The 26660-nt window shown below is 36.4% G+C and overlaps 1 protein-coding gene across 5 annotated transcripts in view; it reads left to right on the forward strand.

Annotated features, from left to right (window-relative positions):
* Positions 1-26660, forward strand: part of MAGI3 (membrane associated guanylate kinase, WW and PDZ domain containing 3) — a 260158-nt gene that overhangs the window by 162326 nt on the left and 71172 nt on the right. For 2 of the 5 annotated variants that reach the window (XM_057544916.1, XM_057544921.1), the window contains exons 3-6: positions 15765-15884; positions 21105-21326; positions 24780-24957; positions 26319-26398. In XM_057544916.1, coding sequence (XP_057400899.1) covers positions 15765-15884; positions 21105-21326; positions 24780-24957; positions 26319-26398 — 600 coding nt within the window. The remainder of the gene's footprint in view (positions 1-15764; positions 15885-21104; positions 21327-24779; positions 24958-26318; positions 26399-26660) is intronic. The other 3 variants (XM_007169373.3, XM_057544923.1, XM_007169372.3) reach the window with 2 other exon arrangements.

Consider the following 26660-nt stretch of genomic DNA (forward strand, 5'->3'; position numbering starts at 1 on the left):
TGGCTGTGTTGGGTCTTCGTTTCTGTGCGAGGGCTTTCTCTAGTTGCGGCAAGTGGGGGCCACTCTTCATCGCGGTGCGCAGGCCTCTCACCGTCGCGGTCTCTCTTGTTGTGGAGCACAGGCTCCAGACGCGCAGGCTCAGTAGTTGTGGCTCACGGGCCCAGCCGCTCCGCGGCACGTGGGATCCTCCCAGACCAGGGCTCGAACACGTGTCCACTGCACCGGCAGGCAGATTCTCAACCACTGTGCCACCAGGGAAGCCCTAGTCCATCTTTGAAGTGCACGTCTGATTCTTGTCCATTTGTAGTTTATCCTTCAAAAAGTCCTGTTGACTACAAATCTAGACTCCTTAACATGGTATAAAATATTTTGTTTTAAAATCTGACTACTAATCTATGATTTCCTCCCATAAATCTACCTTGTCAGATTTCAGAATTGCAATTCCTGCCTTCTTTTCTTTGCATTTGCCTGATAAATCTTTGTCCACCTTTTTATTCTTTTATCTTTCTGAATCTCTTTGTTTTACGAATAGTGTTGAACTTCGTAGCCAGTGTGAAACTATATTTATTGATTTGATCGATATCTTTAGTCTCAGTTTTGTCATGTTTTTCTAATTTGTAGTCAATGTGAAACTTTATATTTATTGATGTGATTGATATCTTTAGTCCCAGTTTTGTCATGTTTTTCTATTTTACCCATATACAAGTATTTTATATAAAAAGGCTTTCACTATATAGTCTATTTTATTTGAGCTCTCTTTTTAGGAAGATTCGTATCTTTATTCTACTGGTTATCTCTGTACCTTTATATAATACTCTTTGTTTCTCATCCCTTTTTTTTTTGTTCCTACTATGAGTAATATTAAAATTATCTAGTCATTTCTTCTTCCTCCTTACCTCTCCCTCTCCCATCATCTGACTTGAAGTAATATCTTTTTATTCTCAATGAATATAAGGTAATCAGCAAGCTCATTCTGCTTTGCATATGCTTTCCTCATTCTGACCGTTTTTTGATGCTTGATCTGTATCTATATTGGCAATGCAAGCAACCATTAGGTACTGTACTCTCCCCTTTATAATCATCATTTATTCTCCATTCTTTGGGTAGATACATATTTAGTCAAGCTACCAACCCTTATGTTGTTGTTTCTTCAATAATTCTGGTTGTCTAAAGCTTGTTGTCTACTAGATTTCCATGAAAGGTTCACAGGATCATTATAGCAGTTTCTCTGTGGACTTTATACTTTAAAGTTTGTTTGGATGGATATGAAATTTTTGGCTCGTAATTTCTTTCCCAGACTATCTTAATTATCTAATTGTTTTCTGGCATGAAGCATTGCTCTTAAAAAAATCTGAAAACAATCTGATTTTTATCCCTTTATAAGGAACTTGGTATTTTGCCTGCATGGGGTGTCTCAGGGTAACATTTTTAGTTTCATAACTCTAGAGCTCCCTCCTTCCTTGTTAAAGCAAGGTAATAAAAATATGTACTTGTACTTTTTGCTGCCCTCTGCCACTTTTACTTGATCTTCTTTTTAACTTACTTCTACTGTCCTAGTTTTGCAGTTTCTCCCCAGTGTGAGGTTTTGCCTTAGAAAGGAGCTCTACAATTTATTTGTTTTAATTCATAGGTTCCAAACAGCTACAGCTGTTTCAGATCCTAACAGGAACTCCTAACTTAAAATTGAACTGCCCAAAACACATCCAAGAATCTAGAAGCCCTGATGCATCAGTAGCAGTTAGCAAACTGAATGGCCACATCTGGTCTCTAAATGTAATTCTTTACTAAAAGATGCCAGATTGGGACTTCCCTGGTGGTCCAGTGGTTAAGAATCTGCCAGCCAATGCAGGGGACACGGGTTCAAGCCCTGGTCTGGGAAGATCCCACATGCCGTGGAGCAGCTGAGCCCGTGTGCCACAACTACTGAGCCTGCGCTCTAGAGCCTGCAAGCCACAACTACCGAAGCCCATGTGCGTAGAGCCCGTGCTCTGCAACAAGACAAGCCACCACAATGAGAAGCCTGCACAACACAACGAGGAGTAGCCCCCACTCGCCACAACTGGAGAAAACCCATGCACAGCAACAAAGACCCAACGCAGCCAAAAATAAATAAATAAATAATAAAAATAAATTAATTATAAAAAAAGAAATTAAAAAAAAAAGATACCAGATCTTCCTGGAGAAAATTCTGATTCCCCATCTGGGGCAAGGAAAGTACAAGGTGAGCTTGGAATATCCAATTATATCAGAAAGTATGCTTAAAAAATTTGGGGGACATATCAGAAGAACATAAAGAAAAAAAAGCCACCTAGATGGGGTGCCCACTGACAAAATCTGAGACAATTTAAACAACAAAATTAATAAGAGAGAAGGAGAGACTTCTACTGTTGTCAGACATTGCACTATAGATAAAACACAACTGTGATCCCTAAGAGAAGAGGAAAGGAGACTGCACACAAAGGAGTCCTATTATTTCCTCAGCTTTCTTCCTGGAGGCACTTTCAAGGCTACAGCACAGTAAGGAAGAACCCAGGCAGAGTTTAGCAGACTCTGAGTTGAGGGGACAGAAATATGAGTTCAAGAAGTCTGAGGTGTTTGGAATTTGCAAGACAGGGTGTCAGAGAGGAAAGAACTATGAAGAAAAGGAGTTCAGGCAAACTGCACAGGTGCCTCCTTGGGTGTATTGCTGAATACTAAGCTGAGAATGTGTAGGATGAGACTTCATATAGCAGGGCAAAGAACTCTCTGTGAGCTGTAAGATTAACAATACCAGAGCTTACACAGGGCCAAGAGAAATTTGAGTTCTAACCAGACTGAGTGGAGAGACCCCGTAAGGGTCATGGCTTACTAGTAGGGTTAAAATGACCATAGGTTAAGCTCCTTGAGACCCATTTTAACAAAGTTAAATTTAAAAAGTCCCAAAAGGATCAAGTGAATATGCATGTAACTTAACTGTTAGTAAAAATAAAGGAAAGGAGGGAGGGGGGAAAAGGGAATAATCCACACTCTTCAAAGGAAGTCAACAAAATCTAGACACTGAATAACATAATATTCACAATGTCCAGTGTCTAATAAAAAAGTACTAGGCATACAAAAAAACAAGGAAATGTGACCCATAATCAAAAGAAAAGTGAACTGATTAAAGAAAAGAATAATAATTAAAAAAACCAGAAAAGACACAGATAATTACCATACCAAGAATTTTAAAGTTATCATAAATATGCTCAAGGATTTAAAGGACAATATGAGCAGAATAAAGAGAAAACAAGATGTATACTTTTAAAAAGAACTAAGTGGAACTTCAAAAATTCACTGGATGGGCTTAACAGCAGATTAGGAACTGCAAAAGAAAAGATCAGTGAACTTGAAGACTTAGCAATATAAACTAATCAAACAAACATAGAGAGGAAAAAGAGTAAAACAGTGAACTTTTTAAAAGCAACCAAATAGTGAGACAAGACAGAGAGATTTCTACCTTTGCAATGAAGGACTAACTGGTACTGGATTTACCATCTTATCATAAACAACCAGAAATTGGGCAAGCTCTCTATAACAGCTGTTTTCAGACATTGGATTATAAGCAGAACAGGACTGTGATCTGCTCATACTGACCTATGGCACACTATCAAGCCAAAGTGGGGGAAGCAGAAACAATATTTGAAGAAATAGTGGCTGAAATATTTGCAAATTCAATGAAAACTATAAACCCATAGATCAAAGAATCTCAACAAACCCCAAGCAGAAGAAACATTTAAAAAAAAAAAGAAAGATCAATGTACATAATAATCTAATTGCTGAAAACCAGTGATAAAGAGAAAATGTGAAAGGCAGACAGAAAAAGAGGTACATGCAGGGGAATATAGAATGACTGCAGACTTATCAACAGAAACAGTACAAACTGGAAGTCAGTCAAATGTCATCTTTAAGATGCTGGAAAGAAAAAATGCCAACCTATATAAAGTAAAAATATCCTTAAAAATAAAGAGAAGGGGGCTTCCCTGGTGGCGCAGTGGTTGAGAATCTGCCTGCTAATGCAGGGGACACGGGTTCGAGCCCTGGTCTGGGAAGATCCCACATGCCACGGAGCAGCTGGGCCCGTGAGCCACAACTGCTGAGCCTGCGCGTCTGGAGCCTGTGCTCCCAACAAGAGAGGCCACGATAGTGAGAGGCCCGCGCACCGCGATGAAGAGTGGCCCCCGCTTGCCGCAACTAGAGAAAGCCCTCGCACGAACCGAAGACCCAACACAGCCAAAAATAAATAAATAAATAAATAAATAAAAATAAATAAAGTAGCTATAAAATTTAAAAAAAACAAAAAAAAAACAAAAATAAAGAGAAATAAAGAAATTTTTGAGACAAAAAAGGATGAGGGAGTTTTTCACTAGCAGACTTGTACTATAAGAAATAGTAAAGGAAATTCTTCAGATGGAATGGAAATGATACCAGAATGAGAACTAAAAGGAAAATAGAAAAAACTTCATAATTATAGTTCAAGATTTCAATACCCACTTTAGAAAAAGTAAGCAAAAAATTAACAAGGTTATAACACAAATAACACTTTCAACCAACTTGACCTAATTGTTATTTGTTAGAGTATACTACCCAATAACACAAGGATATACATTCTTTTCTAGTGCACGTGGAACATTTACAAATATAGACCATATTCTGGACCATAAAACAAGACTCAGTAAATTTAAGAGGATTTAAATCGTACAAAATATGTTCTCTGATCATAATGGAATTAAATTAGAAATCATTTATAGAAACATATCTGGAAAATCTCCAAATATTTGGAAATTAAATAGCACACTTCTAACTAACTTGTGAGTTAAAGAATAAGCCACAAGGAAAATTACAAAGTATCACACATATCAATACAACATATCAACTTGTGGGATGTTGCTAGAGCAGTATTTAGAGGAAAATTTATAATATTAAATACTTATATTAGAAAATAATAAAGATCTCAATCAATGATCTAAATTTGTACCTTAAGAAGAGCAAAGTAAACCCAAATTAAGTAGCAGGAAGGAAATAATAAAGATAAGAGCAGAAATCAATAAAATAGAAAACAGAGAAATGATAGAGAAAAATCTGTGAAATCCAAAGCTGCTTCTTTCAGATTAATAAAAGTGATAAACAACAATGTTGAGAATGGGAAAGATGGCATCACTGAAAATCCTACAGATGTTAAGTGGATAATAAGGAATATGCTAAACAACTTTATGCCAATAAACTCAACAACTCAGATGAAATGGATAAATTCCTTGGAAGACAAAAACTCTCAATGCTCACTCAAGAAAAAATAGATGAACTGAACAGCACTCTATCTATTAAAGAAATTAAATTTGTAGTTTGTAACTTTCCCAAAGAGAAAACTTCAGGCCCAGATGGTACTGGTGAATTGTTCCAAATATTTAAAGAAGAAATAATGCCAATTCTACATAACCTCTTCTGAAAATTAGAACAGTTCCCAGCCTCACTCTGTGATCTGAGCATTATCCTTATTCTAAAGTGAGATAAAAACTAGATCAAAATTTTTCATGAACACAGGCTCAAAATCTTTTAAATGTTTTAGCAAATCAATATATAGCAATATAGAAGAAGGATAACACATTATGACCAAGTGGGATTTGTCTGAGGAATGCAAGGTTGGTATAACATTTGAAGATTAATGTAGTAACAGACTAGAAAAGCCATATGATCTTCTCAATAGGTGCTGAAAAAACATTTGACAAAAATCCAACACTAGTTCATGATAGAATCTCTCAGAACACTAGTCTGCCTGTTTATTACTCACTGCCTCTTGGCTTCAAATCTGCTCTTTTTGCCTGCTTATGATACTGTCACATTTTTCGCTTACCACCTGACACAATGTTAAGCTTCATCAGTAGAGTGTGCAGGAAGGATACTAGAAAGAAGAGGCTTCTTTTCCTGGTTCCAGTGTGTCTTTTTCTTTTTGCTTCTGCCTGCAAAATGATACTCAGTAAGTCTTAGCGGCACTCTACCAGTCAGCTACCCAGTGGCAAGTTCAGTAGTGCACCTGGGCAGGGGTGGGGAGGGGGATGGGGGGAGGGGTGGGGGTGGGGGGAGTCCCAGCAGCAAGTTCAGGAACACCCTCATAGGTGGCTTCATGAGTTCCACCAATGCACCAGCTGAATTCCTCCCAGTTTCCTGATGAGTTCTGTGGGGACCCCAGCAGGCTCCCCAGATTTCAGCAATACCTCTTGTAAGTGGTTTTCCAGTGGGTTTCTAGCAAGCCTAGCCAGTGTCCCAGCTGGTTTTCTAGTAAGTCCAAAACACCCCCCTACATCATCCCTATCACTTAAGGCAGCTTGTTGGTGAATTTTATTGGTACTCCAGCAGACAGTTCCCTGCCCACCAGCCTCAGCCTACTGATTGTGAACCAGCTCTGTCCCAAGGCAACCCGGTAAACTTCTCTACCATCTAGTGGGCTGCTACACACCTTCTCCAGCAAGGTCTGAATCCCAGACTTTGAGAGCATCTCTTTGAGGATGGTACTCTTTAGAGTTCTCTTTTATTCCCTCTTAGTTAATTCTTTATAAATAGTTGATAATTCTTTACATTAAGCTGTCCTTGTTCAAGTTACCATATAGTTTCTTGCTCCTATTTGGACCCTGGCTGATACAGAATTGGTACTGGTAATAGTTCCAGGAGACAGACCTTCCAAGAAGGGATTTTAGGATTGGTTTTTGTTGTGTACTTGGGCTTGAGCCCAGAGCCAGATTCCTTCCAGTGGGAAGTAGGTTGCTGGTAATTCGTGACAAGTGGCATCACAGTTTAATCATAGTATAACCTATGGCTGATTGTGATGAAGTACCAGCTGAGCCAAGTACCTTGGGACCCAAATGACTGCTACACTTGACCATTATAGCAGTAATAATGGCTATAAACACTGAGGTGTGGGATGGATTCTCCTGAGTTCACCAAACACTTAAAGAGAGAAAATGACAATATAAAATCAAATGGTTTATTATTATTAGAAACTAATATAACAAGATTTTAATAACACTTTTAAATGATCTCAACCCGATACAGCCATTTGCTAACAGAAAACCTTAAAAGAAGGGAACATGAACACAAAATAAATGCCAAGTAAAAATCATCTAAAAATTTGAAAGGTAATACCACACATACTTAATATTTGAATTTTTCAGTCCTGAAATGAAAATTTAAAGCACACAAAGTATCAATTGCATTATCTGATGGTCTTGATTTTTTTTTGGTAACAAATATTCAGACATAGAAAAAAATATATTTCATTCTGCATTGACATTCACAAAATTGTTTAGTATGTCCAAAAGCATCTTCAAATTGGGTGTTAGCCATTGGTCATTCATATAAGCTTGTTTCCTTTTTTTTTTTTTGTTCACGACCCACTATTCTTTTTTTTTTTTATCATCTTTATTGGAGTGTAAGTACTTTACAATAGTGTGTTAGTTTCTGCTGTATAACAAAGTGAATCAGCTATACATATACATATATCCCCATAACTCCTCCCTCTTGCTTCTCCTTCCCACCCACCCTATCCCACCTCTCTAGGTGGACACAAAGCACCGAGCTGATCTCCCTGTGCTATGCGGCTGCTTCCCACTAGCTATCTATTTTACATATGGTAGTGTATATATGTCCATGCCACTCTCTCACTTTGTCCGAGCTTACCCTTCTTCCTCCCTGTGCCCTTGTGTCCATTCTCTACATCTGCATCTTTATTCCTGTCCTGCCCCTTGGTTCCTCAGAACCATTTTTTTTTTTAGATTCCATATATATGTGTTAGCATGAGGTATTTGTTTTTCTCTTTCTGACTTACTTCACTCTGTATGACAGTCTCTAGGTCCATCCACCTCACTACAAATAACCCAATTTTGTTTCCTTTTATGGCTGAGTAATATTCCATTGTACATATGTGCCACATCTTCTTTATCCATTCATCTGTCGATGGACATTTAGGTTGCTTCCATGTCCTGGCTATTGTAAATAGAGCTGCAATGAACATTGTGGTACATGACTCTTTTTGAATTATGGTTTTCTCAGGGTATATGCCCGGTAGTGGGATTGCTGGGTCGTATGGTAGTTCTATTTTTAGTTTTTTAAGGAACCTCCATACTGTTCTCCATAGTGGCTGTATCAATTTACATTCCCACCAACAGTGTAAGAGGGCTCTCTTTTCTCCACACCCTCTCCAGCACTTATTGTTTGTAGATTTTTGGATGATGGCCATTCTGACCTGTGTGAGGTGATACCTCATTGTAGTTTTGATTTGCATTTCTCTAATGATTAGTGATGTTGATCATCCTTTCATGTGTTTGTTGGCAATCTGTATATCTTCTTTGGAGAAATGTCTATGTAGGTCTTCTGCCCATTTTTGGGTCGGGTTGTTTGTTTTTTTTGATATTGAGCTGCATGAGCTGCTTGTATATTTTGGAGATTAATCGTTTGTCAGTTGCTTTGTTTGCAAATATTTTCTCCCATTCTGAGGGTTGTCTTTTCATCTTGCTTATGGTTTCCTTTGCTGTGCAAAAGATTTTAAGTTTCTTTAGGTCCATTTGTTTATTTTTGTTTTTATTTCTATTTCTCTAGGGTTGTTTCCTTTTTTAATGATGAAAATATTTTGTTTTCTTGCCCTGATTTTGTTTTTGCCATTGAAATCTATATTGCTTTTACTTCAGATTTTAGACCAGTTTCTGATTTCAGGTTGAAGTGTTCTGCAACAACATTCACTTCTTGCATTTCTTCTCTTAAAGTATTTACAAAGCACTGAAACTCACAGCTAATATCAAATGGTGGAAAATGCCAGAGACCTTTGTTGGATAGTGTTCAGGTAACATTCAGATCTCCCAACCAATGTTAAAAACGTTACACAGAATCATATAGCGAAACTGCCAATTTAAGGTCTTATCTAGCCTTCAGAACTTGTAATATTTTTGGAACATCACTCACAGGATTTATATAAAGTATAAATATATATAAACTTATTAACATTATATTTGCAAGAACAACCCACCATTAACAGCAGAGCCCTGACCACACACTTGCTGCATGGGAACAGCTGCAGGTAAGACTGACTGAGTAGTTTGTGACTGCTGCTCTCCTCCAGGCTTCTGCCCTAGTCCCTGAAAATGTCAGCTTTAACATTTGATTCTACTTTTCAGTGTTTCCTGCTCTTACTTTCAGTTGAAACCAGTAACATCTCTATCTCAAATTATTACGCTTTAATTCTCACAGCAGAACTATAATATCTTTTGTTCCCTCATTTTCCCCATCAACTGATTTTTCTTGGGATTTAGAAAAAGCAGATTTGCCGAGAAGCTCCAGAAAGGAATTCCTACATGGAAACTATAATGTAAATCAACTATAGCTTCTCATATATTGTTGGTGGGAATGCAAAGTAGTGCATCTACTTTGGGACTTTTCCTTATAAAGTTAAACATACACTTAGCATATGACCCAGCAATTCTACTCCTAGGTATTAACCCAACATAAATTTAAATATAAATCTACCCAAAGACTTGTAAATGTACAGCAGCTTTATTTATAGTACTGTCTAAAATCTGGAGACAACCCAAATGTCCACCAATGGTGAATGCATAATCAAATTTTGGTATATCTATACAGTGGAATACACCTCAGTGATAAAAAGGTATTTAACAACAAACTGGATGAATCTCAAAAGTGTCCTACAGAATGAAAGAAGCCAGACACAAACCGCTACTGAAATCAAATTAATGTATGATTTCATTTATATGAGATTCTATTAAAGGCAAAACTATAGTGATGACAGATCAGTGGCTGCCACAGGGTGGGAGACTGCAAAAGGACACAAGGAGACTTTTGGGGGCCGTGGTTCCCAAAATTCATAGAATTGTACCGTTAGAATTAGTGACTTTTATTATAGATAAATTATATCATGATAAAGTGGCCAAATAAACTCCCCCAATTATATTCTTTTATATTATCAACAATTAGAAAATGAAAATTTACAAAAAGATATCATGTATAGCATAAAAATATTTGAAATACCTAGAAATTAATGTAAATAAGTATAAAGTGTAAAGATCTCTATAAGGTCAAATGAAGGGACATTAAGGAAGATCTAAATATATTGAGAGACATTTCTTGTTCATGGATTAAAGACTCAATATGGTGAAGATATCAGGTCTCCTCAAATTGATTAATAGATTCCAGGGCTTCCCTGGTGGCGCAGTGGTTGAGAACCTGCCTGCCAATGTAGGGGACACAGGTTCGAGCCCTGGTCTGGGAAGATCCCACATGCCGCGGAGCAGCTGGGCCCATGAGCCACAATTACTGAGCCTGTGCTCCACAACAAGAGAGGCCGCGATAGTGAGAGGCCCACGCACCATGATGAAGAGTGGCCCCCGCTTGCCACAACTAGGGAAAGCCCTAGCACAGAAACGAAGACCCAACACAGCCATAAATAAATTAATTAATAAATTTTAAAAAATTGATTAATAGATTCCATAAAAATGCCAGCATTTTTAGCCTGATTCCAGAAGTTATATAGAAAGACTATGAATAGAAAAAACAAGGTAAGTGGAATTGCTCTGCTATATCTCAAGATTTATTGTGGCAGTATAATAATTACAACACTGTGATAAAGGTGCAGGAATGGTCAGTAGATAAATGGAATGTAATAGAAAGCCCAGTGATAGACACCCAGTCTTATATGGGTGTTTCTATATAAGATTCCCATGACAGAAGTGCCGTGGCTGATCAGGGAGGAAAATAATTGACTTTTCAATAAATCTTGTTGAACAACATTTGGAAAGAAAAGGAAATTGGACTACTACCTCCCATCAAGTCCAAAAAAAAAAAAATGTTTTAGTACATTAAAGTACTAGATGTGAAAGGCAAGGCTGTAATGCTTTTCAAAAAGAATATGGAGTACATCTCCATGGCCTTGGAAAGGATTTCTTCAACAAGACACAAAAACCATTAGCTATAAAGGAAAGGACTGATAAATTTGACTACATTAAAATGAAAAACTTCTGTCATCAAAGGACCATTTATAAAAAAAAAAAAAAAAGGGAAAAGAAATCACAGAGTGGGAGAAGATACTGTCTGTTCCGCAACATTTGTTTCAATACTGCAGGTAAGTTCATATGTGATTGGTAAGTAGGTAGTTGAATGATGTCAACTGAACCGAGGTAATATTGGTTCTTATTTCATTTGCCCCAGCTAATGTTTTATATCATCAAGTAAACACAGAATATACAAACATAGCTGAATGTTGTTTCTACTATGTATGATGCCTGTTCACCTCAGTTTGGCCTCTTTTCTCAATTTGAACTTGTGCTTTATCTTAAAATTTTTGATTGCACCATTTGCCTTATCTTCGTTATTCAGTAGCCTCAACCCTCTATGTACCCCTTTCTGTCAAGCTACCTTTTCCTTTCATTTCTTTTTTTTCTTATTGTTTTTAAAGACAAAATATTTTATTTACTCTAGTCTTTTTTTATTAGGAATATAAAATATCTTTTAAACTGTACTAATATTTTTCATTGGGATTGTTATTGATTTTACCAAGTGCTCTGTTTACAAAGTTGCAATAAGTTTTCAGAGATCAACCCTATCCTATTTCCTCCATAATCTTCTCTTATTTTTGGTGCATGATTTTGCAGAAAGCACTATCTGAAGAAAGCATATTTCACATTTTAGCAGAAATACCTCATTTGCAACACATATACCTGGCAAAAGATGCTGTGCTTCAATACTGACACAATTATTTCACATTTTAACCTCTCTACAATTGGAATACATCTTACAATACATGAAATCTTTCAATTATAATTGCCAGTTTTTTTTATTTTTTAGGGGTAAAATAATGGTGCATTTTAGAAGCTGTTGACTACTTAGATTTGATGAAGTAATGTAGTATCCAGAATGTAAAGAACTACAATTTTAAAAAGGCAGGCAACCCAGTAGAGAAATGGCAAAAGACTTGAACAGCCACTTCACAACAGAAGAAATCTCTGTGGCTAGTAAATATATGAAAAAGAATGTTTAATCTCATAAGGCAGCTGCACATTAAATACACAGTGAGATGCCTTTACATACTTAGCACGTTGGCAGAAGTTTAAAAACCTGATAACAAGTATTGATGTGGACACAAAAGGATGCATATGATATGATTCCCTTCATATGAAGTTACAAAACAGGCAACACTAAGCTGTGTTGCTCAGAAATGCATTACTTAGTTGGTAAAAACATTTTTAAAAGGAAAGGAAATCATCATCACAAATGTCAAGATGGTGGTTACTTTGGGGGTGGAGGGAGGGAGAGATTTATGATTGGAGGCACACAAGGGGGCTTTTGGCACCCTGGTAATGTTCTGTTTCTTCACCTTGATGAGTTTGCTTTATTATTACTTGTTAAACTTTATACGTATATATGTTTTATGTACTTTTCTGTATATTTCAGAATAAAGCAAAAAGGAGGGAGGGGTCAGTTATATCAAAGGTTGTTGATTGGCCAAGTAACGTGAGGACTGAGACTTGACCATTGGGTTAAGCAAAGTGGAGACTCCTGATGCACATAACAAATTGTCTCAGTGGGAGTGGTTGGGGCAGTGATCTGATTGGAATGGCCCCATGAGAGAATGAGAGGAGAGGAATTGGAGACTGAGTAAGCAGAACTTGGAGGAAGTTTTATGTAAAAAGGTGAAATATAGTGCTGACTGCAGGGGATGTACAAAGCTTTACATTAAACATATAGAGTATCAGGAGAATAGAAAGGTAAATTTTCTGGAATGCTGATGGCAATGTGCTAGGGTAGGGGAAGGTAGAGCACTTTTTATGTGTATGAGAGTACATATTTTGAGGGGGAAGAAGTGAAAATTTATAATACATTTGTAAAAAGAATTAACATTAAAGCTACTTTGTGAGTCTTGGAAATATATATGTTAGAATCACACATAACATTTTATGTCTGTAAATGGAAAGAATCATGAACACCATCTTGCGCAATGCCACATTGCAGAAAGAGGACAAAGCCCAGCGGGATTAAGTGCTTGCTCAAAATTGTACCATTAATAATCATCCCAGACTAAAATGCAGAGTTGCTCCTGCCCCTCGGGTCAGTGCTTTTTTAAATAGTATTATCTATAATATGGTTTGTTCTTAAATTGGGTTTTATGTAGTCATTATGTTTTATAGTAGAGTTTATTTAGATAATATTTAAATTAGCCTTTACTGCATAACAGACTACCCTAGAACTTAACGGCTTAAAATAACCATCATGTATTATTTCTCATGATTTCATGAGTTGACTGAGCTCAGCTGGGCCCACTCATGTGGCTGCAGTCACTGGTGGCTCAGCTGGGGTTGGAAAGGCTAAACTGGCCTCACTGACATGTCTGGGGCCTTGGTGCTGTTTGTTGGTTGGGACTGTCTCTCATCATTCAGTAGTCTCTCCTGGACATCTGTACATGGTGGTGGGACTATTCCAAGGAGGCAAAGATGGAAATCTAGACTCCTGAACTTGCACAACATCACATTAAATTATTCAAAGCAAGCTATAGTCCAGTCCAGATACAAGAGGTGAGGCAACAGGCCCCATCTCTTGATGGGAGGAGGTGCAAAATATGTGGCCATGTTTTTCCATCTATCACAGCTGCTAATCATAAATTTAATCGCTGTATTTATTTTTTAATGTTAACTTTTACTTAATATGGAACTAAAAGCTGTTGATTTGGGGAATCTAACAGTGTAATTTTAGTCAGTATATGAGAAACAAAAATTTGATAATGAAAAAATGTTAAGAAAAAGGGAAGTTATGTTTTCCTAATTAATTTCATATCCTGTGTGATGTAAGACAAAGAAATGCTCATTTTTATAAAAAGCTGGGTAAAAATAAGGGGGAAAAATTCATTGATTACAGTCTTTGTTGCTTAGAATGTTGGCTTAATCATTATTTTCTGAGATCGTCACCATTAATATTTTATCATCATCACTGTGGATTTTTTTCACATGTTACAAAATGTAATGCCACTAAAAAGTAAAAGCAATTAATAGTTTCCCATGAATTCATTTATAATAATGATAGCACATTGCCTCGCACTGTGCTAATTCCATTTGTATAAAATTTCACTTAATTTATTTGACAACTCTCTATATTGAGTACCTACTGTGGTTCTTACATGGTGCCAAGACTTGGGGCTATTGCTCTGAACCAAGTAGACATGGTCGCTGCATATTGCCATACCCTAGATGGGAATCAAGGAAGGTCCTCTAAAGAAGCTTTCTAAGCCAGGACCTGAAGGATGAGTAGGAGTTAGCTGAGGTAAGAGAGAAAGGGAATAGGAAGTCTTCCAAGGAAAAGAATGGCTTGGACAAAGGCCTCAGAGTTAAGCGAGTGCAAGGAAGATTAAAAGAATTGGAAAAAAAAGAAATCTATTATGGCTAAAGCCTAGAATGTGAAAGGCGTGAGGCAAGAAAGAAGCTGAAGAGGTAGAGTCTGGATTTTATGCCAGGATCACGGGAACCATTGATGGGTTTAGAGGTTTTTCCGCTCAAGATTGTTTTAGAAAAGTCACTGGCTGCAGTTTGGGTAAGGGGTGTAGCCAGGGAGAAGAAAGGGTTGACCCTGGGAGGCCAACAATACAGGCCATAGATAATGATATGAATTAAGTGGGTGTGAGAATGAAGACAAGTATATACATCCTACAGGTATTTAGGAGATGGAATCAACCAAATTTGGTGACTGGATGTAGAGCAGAGGGAAGAACCCAAGGTGACTGACAGGTTTCTGGCTTGGAGTGCTATTAACAAATAGGGAGCATAAATAGAGGAATAGGCTTGGGAAGGCATCCTTGGCAAGACAGTATCCCATCCCTATTTCCAGGCTAAGTACCTGGATCTCTTTTTTGTATTCTCTAGTATTTGAAATATTTCCAATATCAGTTCAAAAAAATATTGATTCTTGTTCAGTGAAATTCAGTAAAATATAGCAATGCTGCCATAACCTGAATTTATGTCTTGGATCTGAAAGAAACATTTTACTTTGGCATTAATTCCTTAATAGATAGAAATTTAGTGCTCTGTTGCTGTAGTGAATTTCATTAAGCAATTTACTGCTTAATGTTTTGAAATTACTTGAAGAGAATAATGGCTAAGAAGCAATATGTGAATTCCTATCTTAAGCCCTAAGCCCTTTATTCATTAGTCTAAAATAATTTCATAATTAATACTTGTTCAAATTTTTTAAATGGAGCTCAGTAAGAGTTTTTAAAAGTTGTTTTTCTTTTTTAATTGTCCTTTACAACTCTAGTAAGTAGAATGTTAGTTTACATTTATGCTAAGGAAGTAAAAAATACGTAAGGTAGCTACATGAAAACGAAGCCTATCCTTGGTGGACTTATCTCTCCTTCAAATATGAAGTAATAATAATTGAGGTTTAAAAGAAGAATTAACTGTTATGTCTTGGAAAGTTAAGCTTTCTTGGACACTAACATTTTAATCTTTGTAATTTTGAATTTCATAGCCATCTGTAGCTTTTATTAAAGTATATTTACTCATCCTACATTATTTATTGTCCTACTTTCACCTAGGAATGTTAATTTGCCTAAAATTCTCTGATCCTCATTCTAGAAGATGCAATATATTCAGTAGTCTGTTTCCCATGTGTTCTCTATAAACTGAATTTTCTATTATTCTCAATGTTTTATAAGTTTAAAAGCACTTTACAACCTATTTTTTTCTTGTTTTTTTTTTTTTTTTCCTTAGGCACTACAAGGGCCCCCAGGGATGGGGAAGTACCAGGGGTGGACTATAATTTCATTTCTGTTGAACAGTTCAAAGCACTGGAAGAGAGTGGAGCATTATTAGAAAGTGGAACGTATGATGGTATGTCCTCAAATATTGATAACAGCAACCCAGAACACTATCTGATTGATTGGAATTATTTCAGAGGGAATTTGGTCAGTAAAATACCATTTTTTAAACGTTTTTTCTATCAGTCTTTGGGAGATTTTTCTTTTGATTAGGCTATTTGTAATTTACTAATTAAAATGGGATTAAACAATAAGCAAATGCATTCTATATTATAAAGTTGATTGTGAACAATATACTAAAATCATTCAAACTGGCCAGTATGCATATTTCATAGTAATTCACATTCATCATATGAACTCAACAAGTATTTGTGAGTTCTATTTGTGGTTGGAAATAAAAATACTGTACAATTTTAAAAATCTATTTATACCTTGCCTCTCTTGGAGAAAAGAGAATATAGATTTGAGGAGGAAAATAACAAAAACAGAAAAATTGGTTTTCTTTTCATAACTCTTTACTCACTTGATTCTAGGAAGTACTGATTTAAGATCAATTTCAACTTTTAAATGATTCTTTGTTAGATCTTTTTTTTTTTTTCTTTATCTAACACTCTTCACTGGCAAGCTTGTGCACTCCCATAGCACCCTGTACTTTTCCATCATTGCTTTATCAGCTATTATAATTGCCTTTTTCACAAGCTCTGTGAAAGCAGATATCATGTCTTTCTTACTCAATATTATCTTCAGTGCCTAGAGATGGTGTTCAGTAAGTATCTAACCATGAATTCAGCATATCCAAATATGCATTTGTGCTCTATCCAAAAGAATAATTTCTCTCTTTAGCTGCACCAAGAACTCAAAACAGGGGAGTCTTCATTTACTTCTTTCTTTTTCTCACAGTTTTCATCTAGTGTGTTACCAAATCTAGTCATTTCTTCCTTTGTAGCAGCTTTTGCACTGCCTTTCTTTGTACTTTCATCACCTCATTGCAGGCTCACTGGACTAGCTCATGCTGGCTATCGCAGTTGATCTCATTTGTTCCAGTCTCTTCCCTCTCACCAATCCCCCCTGCTCGTTGCTACTATGCTAGTCCTCCTCAAGTGCAGTTCTGGTCATGTCTCTCTCCTTCAGAATCTTTAATGATTTCCTTTTGTCTGCTAAGTTTGACCCAGCCACCCTTTCTGGGCTTAGCTCCCATGACTCATTTATTCATTTATTAATGTATTTGATCCTTCTTTCATACTATGTGCCAAGCACTATCAGAGGGGCTAGAGATGCTGTGCTGAGCAATATTGAAATGATAACTGCCTTCATAAATCCTCTATCTTAGTGGGGAAGGCAGTCAAAAAACAAAATAACCAAATTGAGATGTTATGAAGGAAACAAAAACAAGGGATTTAAAGGAAATAATAGGAATATCTTATTTAGATAAGATGGCCAGTGGAGACTTCTCAGAGGAAATGACAGCCGCTTATTTTTTACTTTTATGTAAATAGCCTGCTCTCATTCACCTCCCTCTTACAGGCGACCATTCTGATGTGTTTAATGTATATGTTTTTGTTTGCATGTGTTCTTGCAAAATGTATATTGTGTCTTGTGTACATGTATTTATTATTTACATCTGGACCATGTTCTAAATGTATCTCATTAGTTATTAACTGTTTTCACTTATTACTGTGTTTTTTTAGATTCATCCATGTTGCTGTACTGTATTTGCATGTAATTCATTGTTTTTTAACTGCTGCACAGTACTCCATGTTGTGAATCCACTACCTAACCATTCTCCTAGTGACGGACTTGCAGATTGCCTGCAACTCCTCATCACCACAGATAAATCTGCAACATCCTCACACACGTCTTCTTACAGACCTGTGTGAGAATGTCTGTGGAATATGTATCCAATTGTTGGGTTATAAGGTATACCTATAGTTAATGTGATGAAGTAGTTTTGGGTAGCTCTGCAGTCTCTATTCCCATCAGCAGTGCCATAGGGATTTGGTTCTGTGGCAGATATAGTAATGACTCCACGTACTCCTCAACACTTGGCATCGTCCAGCTTTATAATTTTGCCAATCTGATGGTTGTAGATGTGGTATCTCATTTTAATTTTAGTTTCTCTGGTAGTCAGAGAGTTTGAGCATCTTTTCATATGCTTGTTAGTTTTCTTGGACTAATGCAAATTATCTATTCATTTGCTTTGTCCATTTTTTAAAAAGTGGAATCTCAATCACATTCCAGTTTGTAGACATTCCTTAGATATTTAGATATTAATCCCTTATTGGATATAGATATTTTCTCCCATTCTGTCACCTAATAACCTTGTCCTGTGTTTCTTCATTAAACAGAAATCCTTAACTTTCATCTGTCAGATTTATCAGTTTTCCTTACGATTTATGCTTTGAAGTTTCGTTTAAGAAGTCGTTCTCTGCCCTTAGATCACAAAGATATTCCTCTACATTTGCTTCTGTTAAGACATGAACAGTCATCCACCATTTCACACCCATAAGATTGACAGAAATTTTAAAGTCTGATAATTGTGGGAAATGCAAAGCCCCATACACAGCTGGTGAGAGTATATAATGATACAATCCCTTTGGAGAGCATCTTGGCAATAGCTAGTAAATTCAAACATGCACCTAACTCTGACCTAGCAGTTCCCTCTCTGGATGCCTGCTATAGAAAAACCCTTGTCTATGTACATATGCAGACATGTACCCGAATAGTCATTCTAGCGTCATTTGAAACAATAAGGGAATGCAACCAACTCTCTTTTAGTAGAGGAATTAATAAAATACATTTTAATTTGTTCATAAAAATGGACTATTATATAACAGTTAGGTGACTAGAATCTACATGTATCAACAGGAAAAAGTCTTAGAAATACAGTTGTATAAAAAGAAGGTTGCAAAAGGATACGGACAGTATACTGTTTAGAAAAAAAGATATGAAATGTCATAAACACTCCATGAAGCTTTTATTAAAACAATAGTATTTCTATGTTATGTATGCATATACATGTGTCCTAGATGTACATAATATGCAGGGAAATGACATATACCAACATAAGGATAACTCGGGGAGAGAGTGGGAAGAACAGAGACAGGAAATTAGGGCTTTAATTATATATGTGACTGTATATGTGTGTCATTAAAGAGGGAAAAAGGGGAGACCTGAAAGGAATCTGGCAGAAGTTAGTATCTGGGGATGTGTAAATAAATAAGTAAATAAGTTTCTAATACTATTCTAACACTATTGTATGTGATTTTATATAGGTTTAAAATATGTAATGGTTGACTGTTCTATTGTAAAAATGAAAACCCTTCAGAAAAGAAAAAGGAGAAAAAGAAAAAGCTCCAAAACAGCTTCAAAAAGATGAAAAACTTGTTCTGTGAATAACTATAGTCAAGGTTCACAAACCTTGTAATTCTGAACCTTCCAATAGCTGAAATCTTGATATTTACCAACAATTCAAGAAAAATAGATCCAATTTACTTATAAGCAATGCTAGTTTTCTTTTTTAATCTAAGCCAATAATTTTTTAAAAATAAGGAAACTGCCAGAATTTATTATGAAGTTCTAAATTCTTATCAGTGATTATGGATATAACAATCACAATATCCTGAATTTCTCTAATTTTTACCCTAGAGTCAGATAATAATTACTAAGAATACACAGTAAAATCTGTTTCTAGTGTTTCCTGTAAAACTACCGTCCTTAGAAAAACTGAAAAAAAAAAAAAAAAAAGTAAAAGTGGACTTTTAACTTTTTCATGGTACATCCAAATTTCTTGGATGATTATTGGACGTAATGCAGGAAAAAATGAGATCCTAGAGCATCCTATTCCCCAACCAAACCTCTGTTTGGAGCATTTCTGTGCCCTTTGTCCCAGAGAAATGTGAACTGGCTTTTTCATTGGTCCTTGCTTTACTTATGGGCCAGAAAGTTTGCAGAGATCCTCTTAGTCTGTTTTAATATGAAGCTTTCCATCCATCTGCATGACAGGAGTAACTCCATTTCAAACGTGGGTTTGGAAGCAAGGGAATAGTTGAGTGGGGAGAGGCAAGATGTGGTTGAAAAGGCTTATTATTTTGATTCCATTGTCTTGAGTATTTTAATGACAATTAACTCCCGAAGTCAAATTTCCAAAGAATTTATCTTAATACTTCCCCCCTCAAAGCAAGCACGACTTAAGGTAAACCATGTTATTTGTAGATTTGCCTCACTGATGTGGTGAACAACCTATGTTGTTGTTGTTGTTTTTTTTTCATCTTGGAAAAATAATCCATTATATACCCCATTAATTTACTGTATATGAATGAGCATCTTAATTACCTCCTTAGGAGCCAAGGAATTTGGAGATTTTTTTAAAAATAAAAGAAGAAGATGATGAGTATTTTATTCCCTGTCCATGTTTCTCTTTCTATAACATCAGCATAGTGGTTGATATAAGGTCAAAACTAGCAGGAGCCACGAACTTTTAACGTAGCTGGACCCACTGAACATTTTCCATCGTACGTGGCTGCCTATTGGGGACTACATGGAAAACTGAGCAGATACTCAGTTGTTTTCATTCTATTCTGGGACATTCATTTTTACTGCAAAAATTACTGATTTACAAGACAACATATTAAAGTATTTCTTGCTTTCCTGAGAGTAAGCCAATATTGAGTTATGCTAATAAATTCTCTATTCAATAAATTGCCAGATAAAATGATATAATTAAAATGCTCAGAAAAACTTTTAAAAAATTACTTTTACATAAGCAGCCTACATTTCAGAACAGACTGGTTGGTTCTTAGCTTTATCCTTTGCCTGCATATTTCCTTATTTTACCAAAATAGTTCATTATGTTACATATCAGAACAAAATTATTTGAGTTAGTTTTCTCCTCCTTTACTCCCACTTTTTATGCCAGTTAGTCTTACACAAGAGCATTGATGCATTTAAATTCAGAAATTAGGCCCTAATATAGAACTCATGCAAAGCAAGCCCTGTAGGAATAACTAACCTACATACGTAAAGTCAACTTCCTGGCCTTAGGTACAAATAGTCTTAAAGTGTTAGATAATGTTAGATAGTATATAGTGTTAGGGCACTTGAGAAATAAGTTCTTCCTGGTCTTTCTGTCTCCTCCTCTCCCAAGAAAAAGTGCTTTGGCCTCCTTTTAGCCAACGGTGGGTATTCAAAAACTTCCGTATAAGATAACAGGGCAGAGACATACACTAGATCATTTTGTTCTGACTCTCAATTCAGCATTCAACACTTTCAGCAGCTGTTATTTTGTCCACTTCAGGAAACTTCTATGGAACTCCCAAGCCTCCAGCAGAACCCAGCCCTTTCCAGCCAGATCCAGTTGATCAGGTCCTCTTTGATAATGAGTTTGACACAGAATCCCAAAGAAAACGAACTACATCTGTCAGCAAGATGGAAAGAATGGACAGTTCTCTTCCTGAAGAGGAAGAAGATGAAGACAAGGAAGCTGTTAACGGTAGTGGAAATGCAGGTTCGTCAGTAGGTAAACAACTTCTGGCTGATCCTCAAGGTTGACTTTAATATGACACTGAATTGGAAGTAGTAAAATTTTCCACAAAGCACATGCAAAGAAAGTGATGGGATTCTCAGGGTTTTTTTTTAAGGTTTTGTGTGAAACAGTGTATCTCTGTTGACCATCTTGTAAGCTGAAGTGAGTTGCTCCAAGTGGCAGTTTTGATAAATCAATTATAAACTATCATTAGTGGCAGTTTTGATAAATCAATTATAAACTATCATTAGTATTGATAATAATACAATATGCCATTACCCTGCTGCCTAAAAGATTTGAGATTCATTTCTGGTGCTTGCATATGGGAATCTTGTTGGCCTAAGTCCTACTCTACAGAATTAGAACAAAATGTAGACGTTTTAAGATATAGCCTTCAACCAAAACAAAGATTTAGAAGTATGCTAAAAAATATTATCTGAAAGGTTTGTTAGCAATATTTTGAGTTTAAATTCTGAATCACTCAAAGAAAATTTCCAAACTTGACTGTCATATTTTTCATTAAATGCAAAACCAACAGAAATTTAGTGGTGGAGAATCTTCTCCTTTTGGGTACCCCTAAATAATGTAGTGATTGCTTAGGACAGCAGTCCCCAATCTTTTTGGTACCAGGGACTGGTTTCATGGAAGACAATTTTTCCACGGACTGGGGCGGAGTCGGGGGATGGTTTCGGGATGATTCAAGTACCTTGATTTATTATGGTCTCTGTGCAGTCAAAGTTCTCTGCTAATGATAATCTGTATTTGCAGCCGCTCCCCAGCGCTAGTATCACCACCTCAGCTCCACCTCAGATCATCAAGCATTGGATTCTCATTAGGAGTGCGCAACCTAAATCCCCCGCATGTGCAGTTCACAGTAGGGTTCGCGCTCCTAAGAGAATCTAATGCCGCCGCTGATCTGACAGGAGGCGGAGTTCAGGCGGTAATGTGAGTGATGGGGAGCGGCTGTAAATACAGATGAAGCTTCGCTCACTCACCCGCCCCTCACCTCACCTCCTGCTGTGCGGCCCGGTTCCTAACAGGCCATGGACTTGTACCAGTCAGAGGTCCGGGGGTTGGAGGTTGAGACCCCTGGCTTAGGAGATTCTTATACTGCTAGTTAAGAGTATAAATAGGAAACCACGGAATCACAGCAGAACTGATTTCAGTGCTATTTATGATAATAATTCCATTCAAAACACTAGAATATAAGGTTCATAAGGGTTGGAATTTTTGCTTGTTTTGTTCATTGTGCTATTTCTTGAGCCATAAACCATGTTTAGCACATAGTAGAAGCTAAAAAAATATTTTTGTTGTACTAATAAATGAAAAAATTTGATTATATCTTCAAATTTGCAGAATCCATTACCATATCATTTTCCCAAAGTATCCTGTTGTTTTCCTTTATCAGTTATTAAAATTTGCTATTATCTATTGTTTTAATACATTCATTGCTTGTGTCCCCCTCCAGAGTGTGAGTCCTGTTTTATGGTCCTAACATCTCACATTGTTGTGTCGCAGATATGCTCAATGAATTACACCAATATATTTTGGTGAAAACGGGTCTAAAAAGGTTTAGGTGAATTCATATCTAATTCTTTAGAGTTGTTAAGGGAAGTCATCATATCCTAGAGACTTTTGATTTTGATGTCAGCTTTACTCTCCCTCAAAATTATGTTGACATTTTTAAATGCTTAAGACTGGGATTAGAAACCATGACTCTGTCCCCAAATGGGAATTTATATGTTCTTAATTTGAAGGAAAAGAAAATGCCCTTTTTTTTACTTCCTAATGCAGAGCCTTTCAGTGAGCACTGCAGTTGCCTTAGAGGTAAACCCATCTGTAAGCTCCATAGTTTATGTTTGTCATGTAAGACAGCTGTTAAACCAGGTGTTCCAGACTCTTCATTGTTAATATTTAAAGGGAGTGTATCCAAGAGTGTGTGGGAGGCAGTTTGTACACTCCCTCTTGTGTGTAGGCAAGAGGGGATAGAGATATCTGCTTAGAAACACAGTTAGTTCTTCCATTGTAACAGAAGGTAGAGTAAAATGGGCACAGTTGCTATGTAGATATAATGGTGGGAATTTGTGGAAGTTCTGCTTGCATCTATTTTCTCAGTGAAATAGGAAACAAGGTCATCAAATGAGATTAGGGATAAGGCAGAAGTAGGAGAAGATTTAAGGAGAAGGAAGGTATGAAATCGTTATCTAGGAGAGTCAGAGCGAATGGACTAAAGAAATGCCCTATGATTGTCATACATCATTAAATGCCCTCTTGAGGCTACTGATCATGAGTTAAAAGTGAAGTAGTTACTATCGCCTGCATTCAGCTACATATACTGGCAAGGAGTATGTGGAGAGTAAGATTTAAGTAGAATTATAGTTCAGCCAGTCAAGTATGGTGAAGTAAAGTAGGGAAAAAGGAATCAGGAGTATTTACAAGGGAGTGAGTATAGTGGTTGATCATGGAATTTAAGTTGGGTAAGTAGGGCAGTGAGGACATGGCTAGGGCATGGATCGGGGTGAGGAACAGTGAAAGGCAGTAAGTAGGATTAGTGGATTATAGAACTTGGTTAGATAAAGGATGGTTGGAGTGGAAGTACTATAAAGAATGACATATAATGATACCTAAGGCCTCTTCTAAGAGTCTCTGATACTGAAGCATTGCCCAAAGTTTGGAGTTATTACAGTTATATTATCTTTTAAGTTCTAGAAATAAGTTTTAAGTGCATGAATTGTGAACCCCCTAGAGAGTCACCAAATTTTAGTATTCTTACCTACATTGTGGACTTTGGAACTCTAAAAGGATTTTAATATTACCAACAGAGAATTATATTTAACAACAGTAAGTCTATTGAGTTTAATTTTTAAAAATTAGTATTATTTTAAAGGCCTGTGTTAAATGTGCACAAGGCAGCTTGATAAAGCAGTTAAGAACATGGACCCTTTAAATTCAAATCCTAGCTTTGCTGTTTATTAGCTGTGTAACCTTGACTAAATTAACTTATTAACCTTGTTGGGCCTTAGTTTCCTCTTCTATAAAATGGCAATAGTAATAATATATACTCACAGGGTTGCTGTGAGAATTATGAGTTAATATATGTAAAGTGCTGAAAATAGAGCCTGTCACATAAAAGAACTGTATAGGTGCTGCTGTGGCTGTTGTTTTAGTATAATATTGATTGATCTATATTTAGTATATACAGAATTGATTCTATTGTTGTTTTTTTGCTTCTTTCCCTGACTAGCATCAGAGGTGCTGTACAGGGTTAATGTCACTTAGCAAATTAAAAGAAAATCAGTGTGTTTATTTGTTTTTTCAAAAGTTATAGCAGAATGTGGACATAGTAGACAAGGAAATTTGCAATATATATTTGGCATTTTGTTAGAATTAAGGCTGTTTGAAGAGAATGTAACTTTATCTACTTCTCACGCTGTTCTGTTGGAATAGCAGAAAACAGAGAGAGGCATTCTGAGTCGTCTGATTGGATAAAGACTGTCCCAAGTTACAACCAAACAAATAGTTCCATGGACTTTAGAAATTATATGATGAGAGACGAGAATCTGGAACCGCTGCCCAAAAACTGGGAAATGGCCTACACCGATACGGGGATGATCTACTTCATTGAGTAAGCACATGTCTGTATCTTTTCTAATGTGCCCTGCCACTGTGAGACTTGCCTTTAAATTTTCTTAACCTCATTTCACAAGCCTTCCATTTCTTTTTTCTTTCTTTAAAAATATTTTTCATAAAAGTTACAATTGATTCTTAATCTGATTGTTTCCCTGGATGATATTTCATTTTTATTTGATTTGGATAAAGGAATATTGTATTTGACGTCTGGTTTTATAAAAAACAGGAGGATTAAAAACAGATTTATCACTAATAATGAAAAATGCAAGGAATAAAGGATATTTTGCTTTGCCTTTTTTTTTTTTAACCTTTTGGGTAGAGTGTCCAACTTAATGAGCATTTCATAAATTACCATCATTTGGAAGGGGGCCATATTTATTAACTGAATTAAATATTTTCAGACCTAGAGATCAACATAGAGATTAGTGAATTAATCTCAAATTGGAAACACCAAGAAAAGATCCTTTGATCACATTGTTATTTTCCCACTGCTTCAATAATAACTTTAATTTATATTTTATTGCCTTCGTATATATTTTCTTACAGGATTTTTCTTTCTTTAAGATCCTCATATTTCAGATACTTAAACTATAACACTGTCTACTCAGCAGTGTGATGGCTTTGTTTTAGCATTAGTATTTACTGCATGGTGACCTGGGTCTGACCTGCTCCGGGTCTTAGTTGCAGCACATGGGCTCTTAGTTGCCGAATGCAGGATCTAGTTCCCTGACTAGGGATCGAACCCGGGCCCCTGAATTGGGAACGTGGAGTCTTAACCACTGGACCACCAGGGAAGTCCCAGAAACAGACACTTTAAAACTTTTTATTTTATTTAACTCTTTTATTTTTAAAGAGTCCCAGTGAGGGCAGAGACTCTATCTGATTGTTTGTTCATCTCTATATTCTCAGTCCTCAGCACAATGCCCACACATCACAGGCACCTAAGAAATATAGTGTTTTTGGAGGGAGAGAGGAAGGAATTCAGCCAGCAAGTAAACAGGGTTTTCAGGGCAGCGTTTTTGGCTAAGATAATGCACAGTATGGGGCCATGTGCCCACCCTCTGAAACATTTTTGACTGCTTAGATAAGCATCTGTTATTATGCACTTAACATTTTATCCCTTCTTTAGAGTTTTCATTCTCAAATTAGTGCCTCTAGCATTACATTTCCTCTGTGGCAGTTTTGAAGTAATAGACTGAGAACAACAGGACTGTTGAATCAGAGGTGTACAAATGAAGCCTGTAGGAGATAAATGTTCAAACATCATATACCTTTTAGTCACTTTTCGTCTTTGCTTTTGAAATACTTTTCTCCCTCTTTATTTTACTGTTTCTAATTGAAATCTTTGTTCAACAGCCACAATACCAAGACAACCACCTGGTTGGATCCTCGTCTTTGTAAGAAAGCCAAAGCCCCTGAAGACTGTGAAGATGGAGGTAGAGATTCAGAAACCTTTTATATCATACTTATTCTCTTTATCCCTTCTTGCTCTTCTTGCTTAGATAATAAGTTTTCCAAAATCCTAAACAAACCATAATGTGCATAAGCACATACGGAGTGGGTGGATATCATAATCAGCTGATTCTGGTCATTATGTCATTGCATCTAATTTTGTGAGAGTCTTTATTTCTCTTTTTTTGAGAAGTATACAATTAAATCCTTTTAAAAAAAAAACCTTAATAAAAATGAATTTGCCAT

This window comes from Balaenoptera acutorostrata, chromosome 1 (assembly GCF_949987535.1).
Source record: "Balaenoptera acutorostrata chromosome 1, mBalAcu1.1, whole genome shotgun sequence".
Lineage (NCBI taxonomy): Eukaryota > Metazoa > Chordata > Mammalia > Artiodactyla > Balaenopteridae > Balaenoptera > Balaenoptera acutorostrata.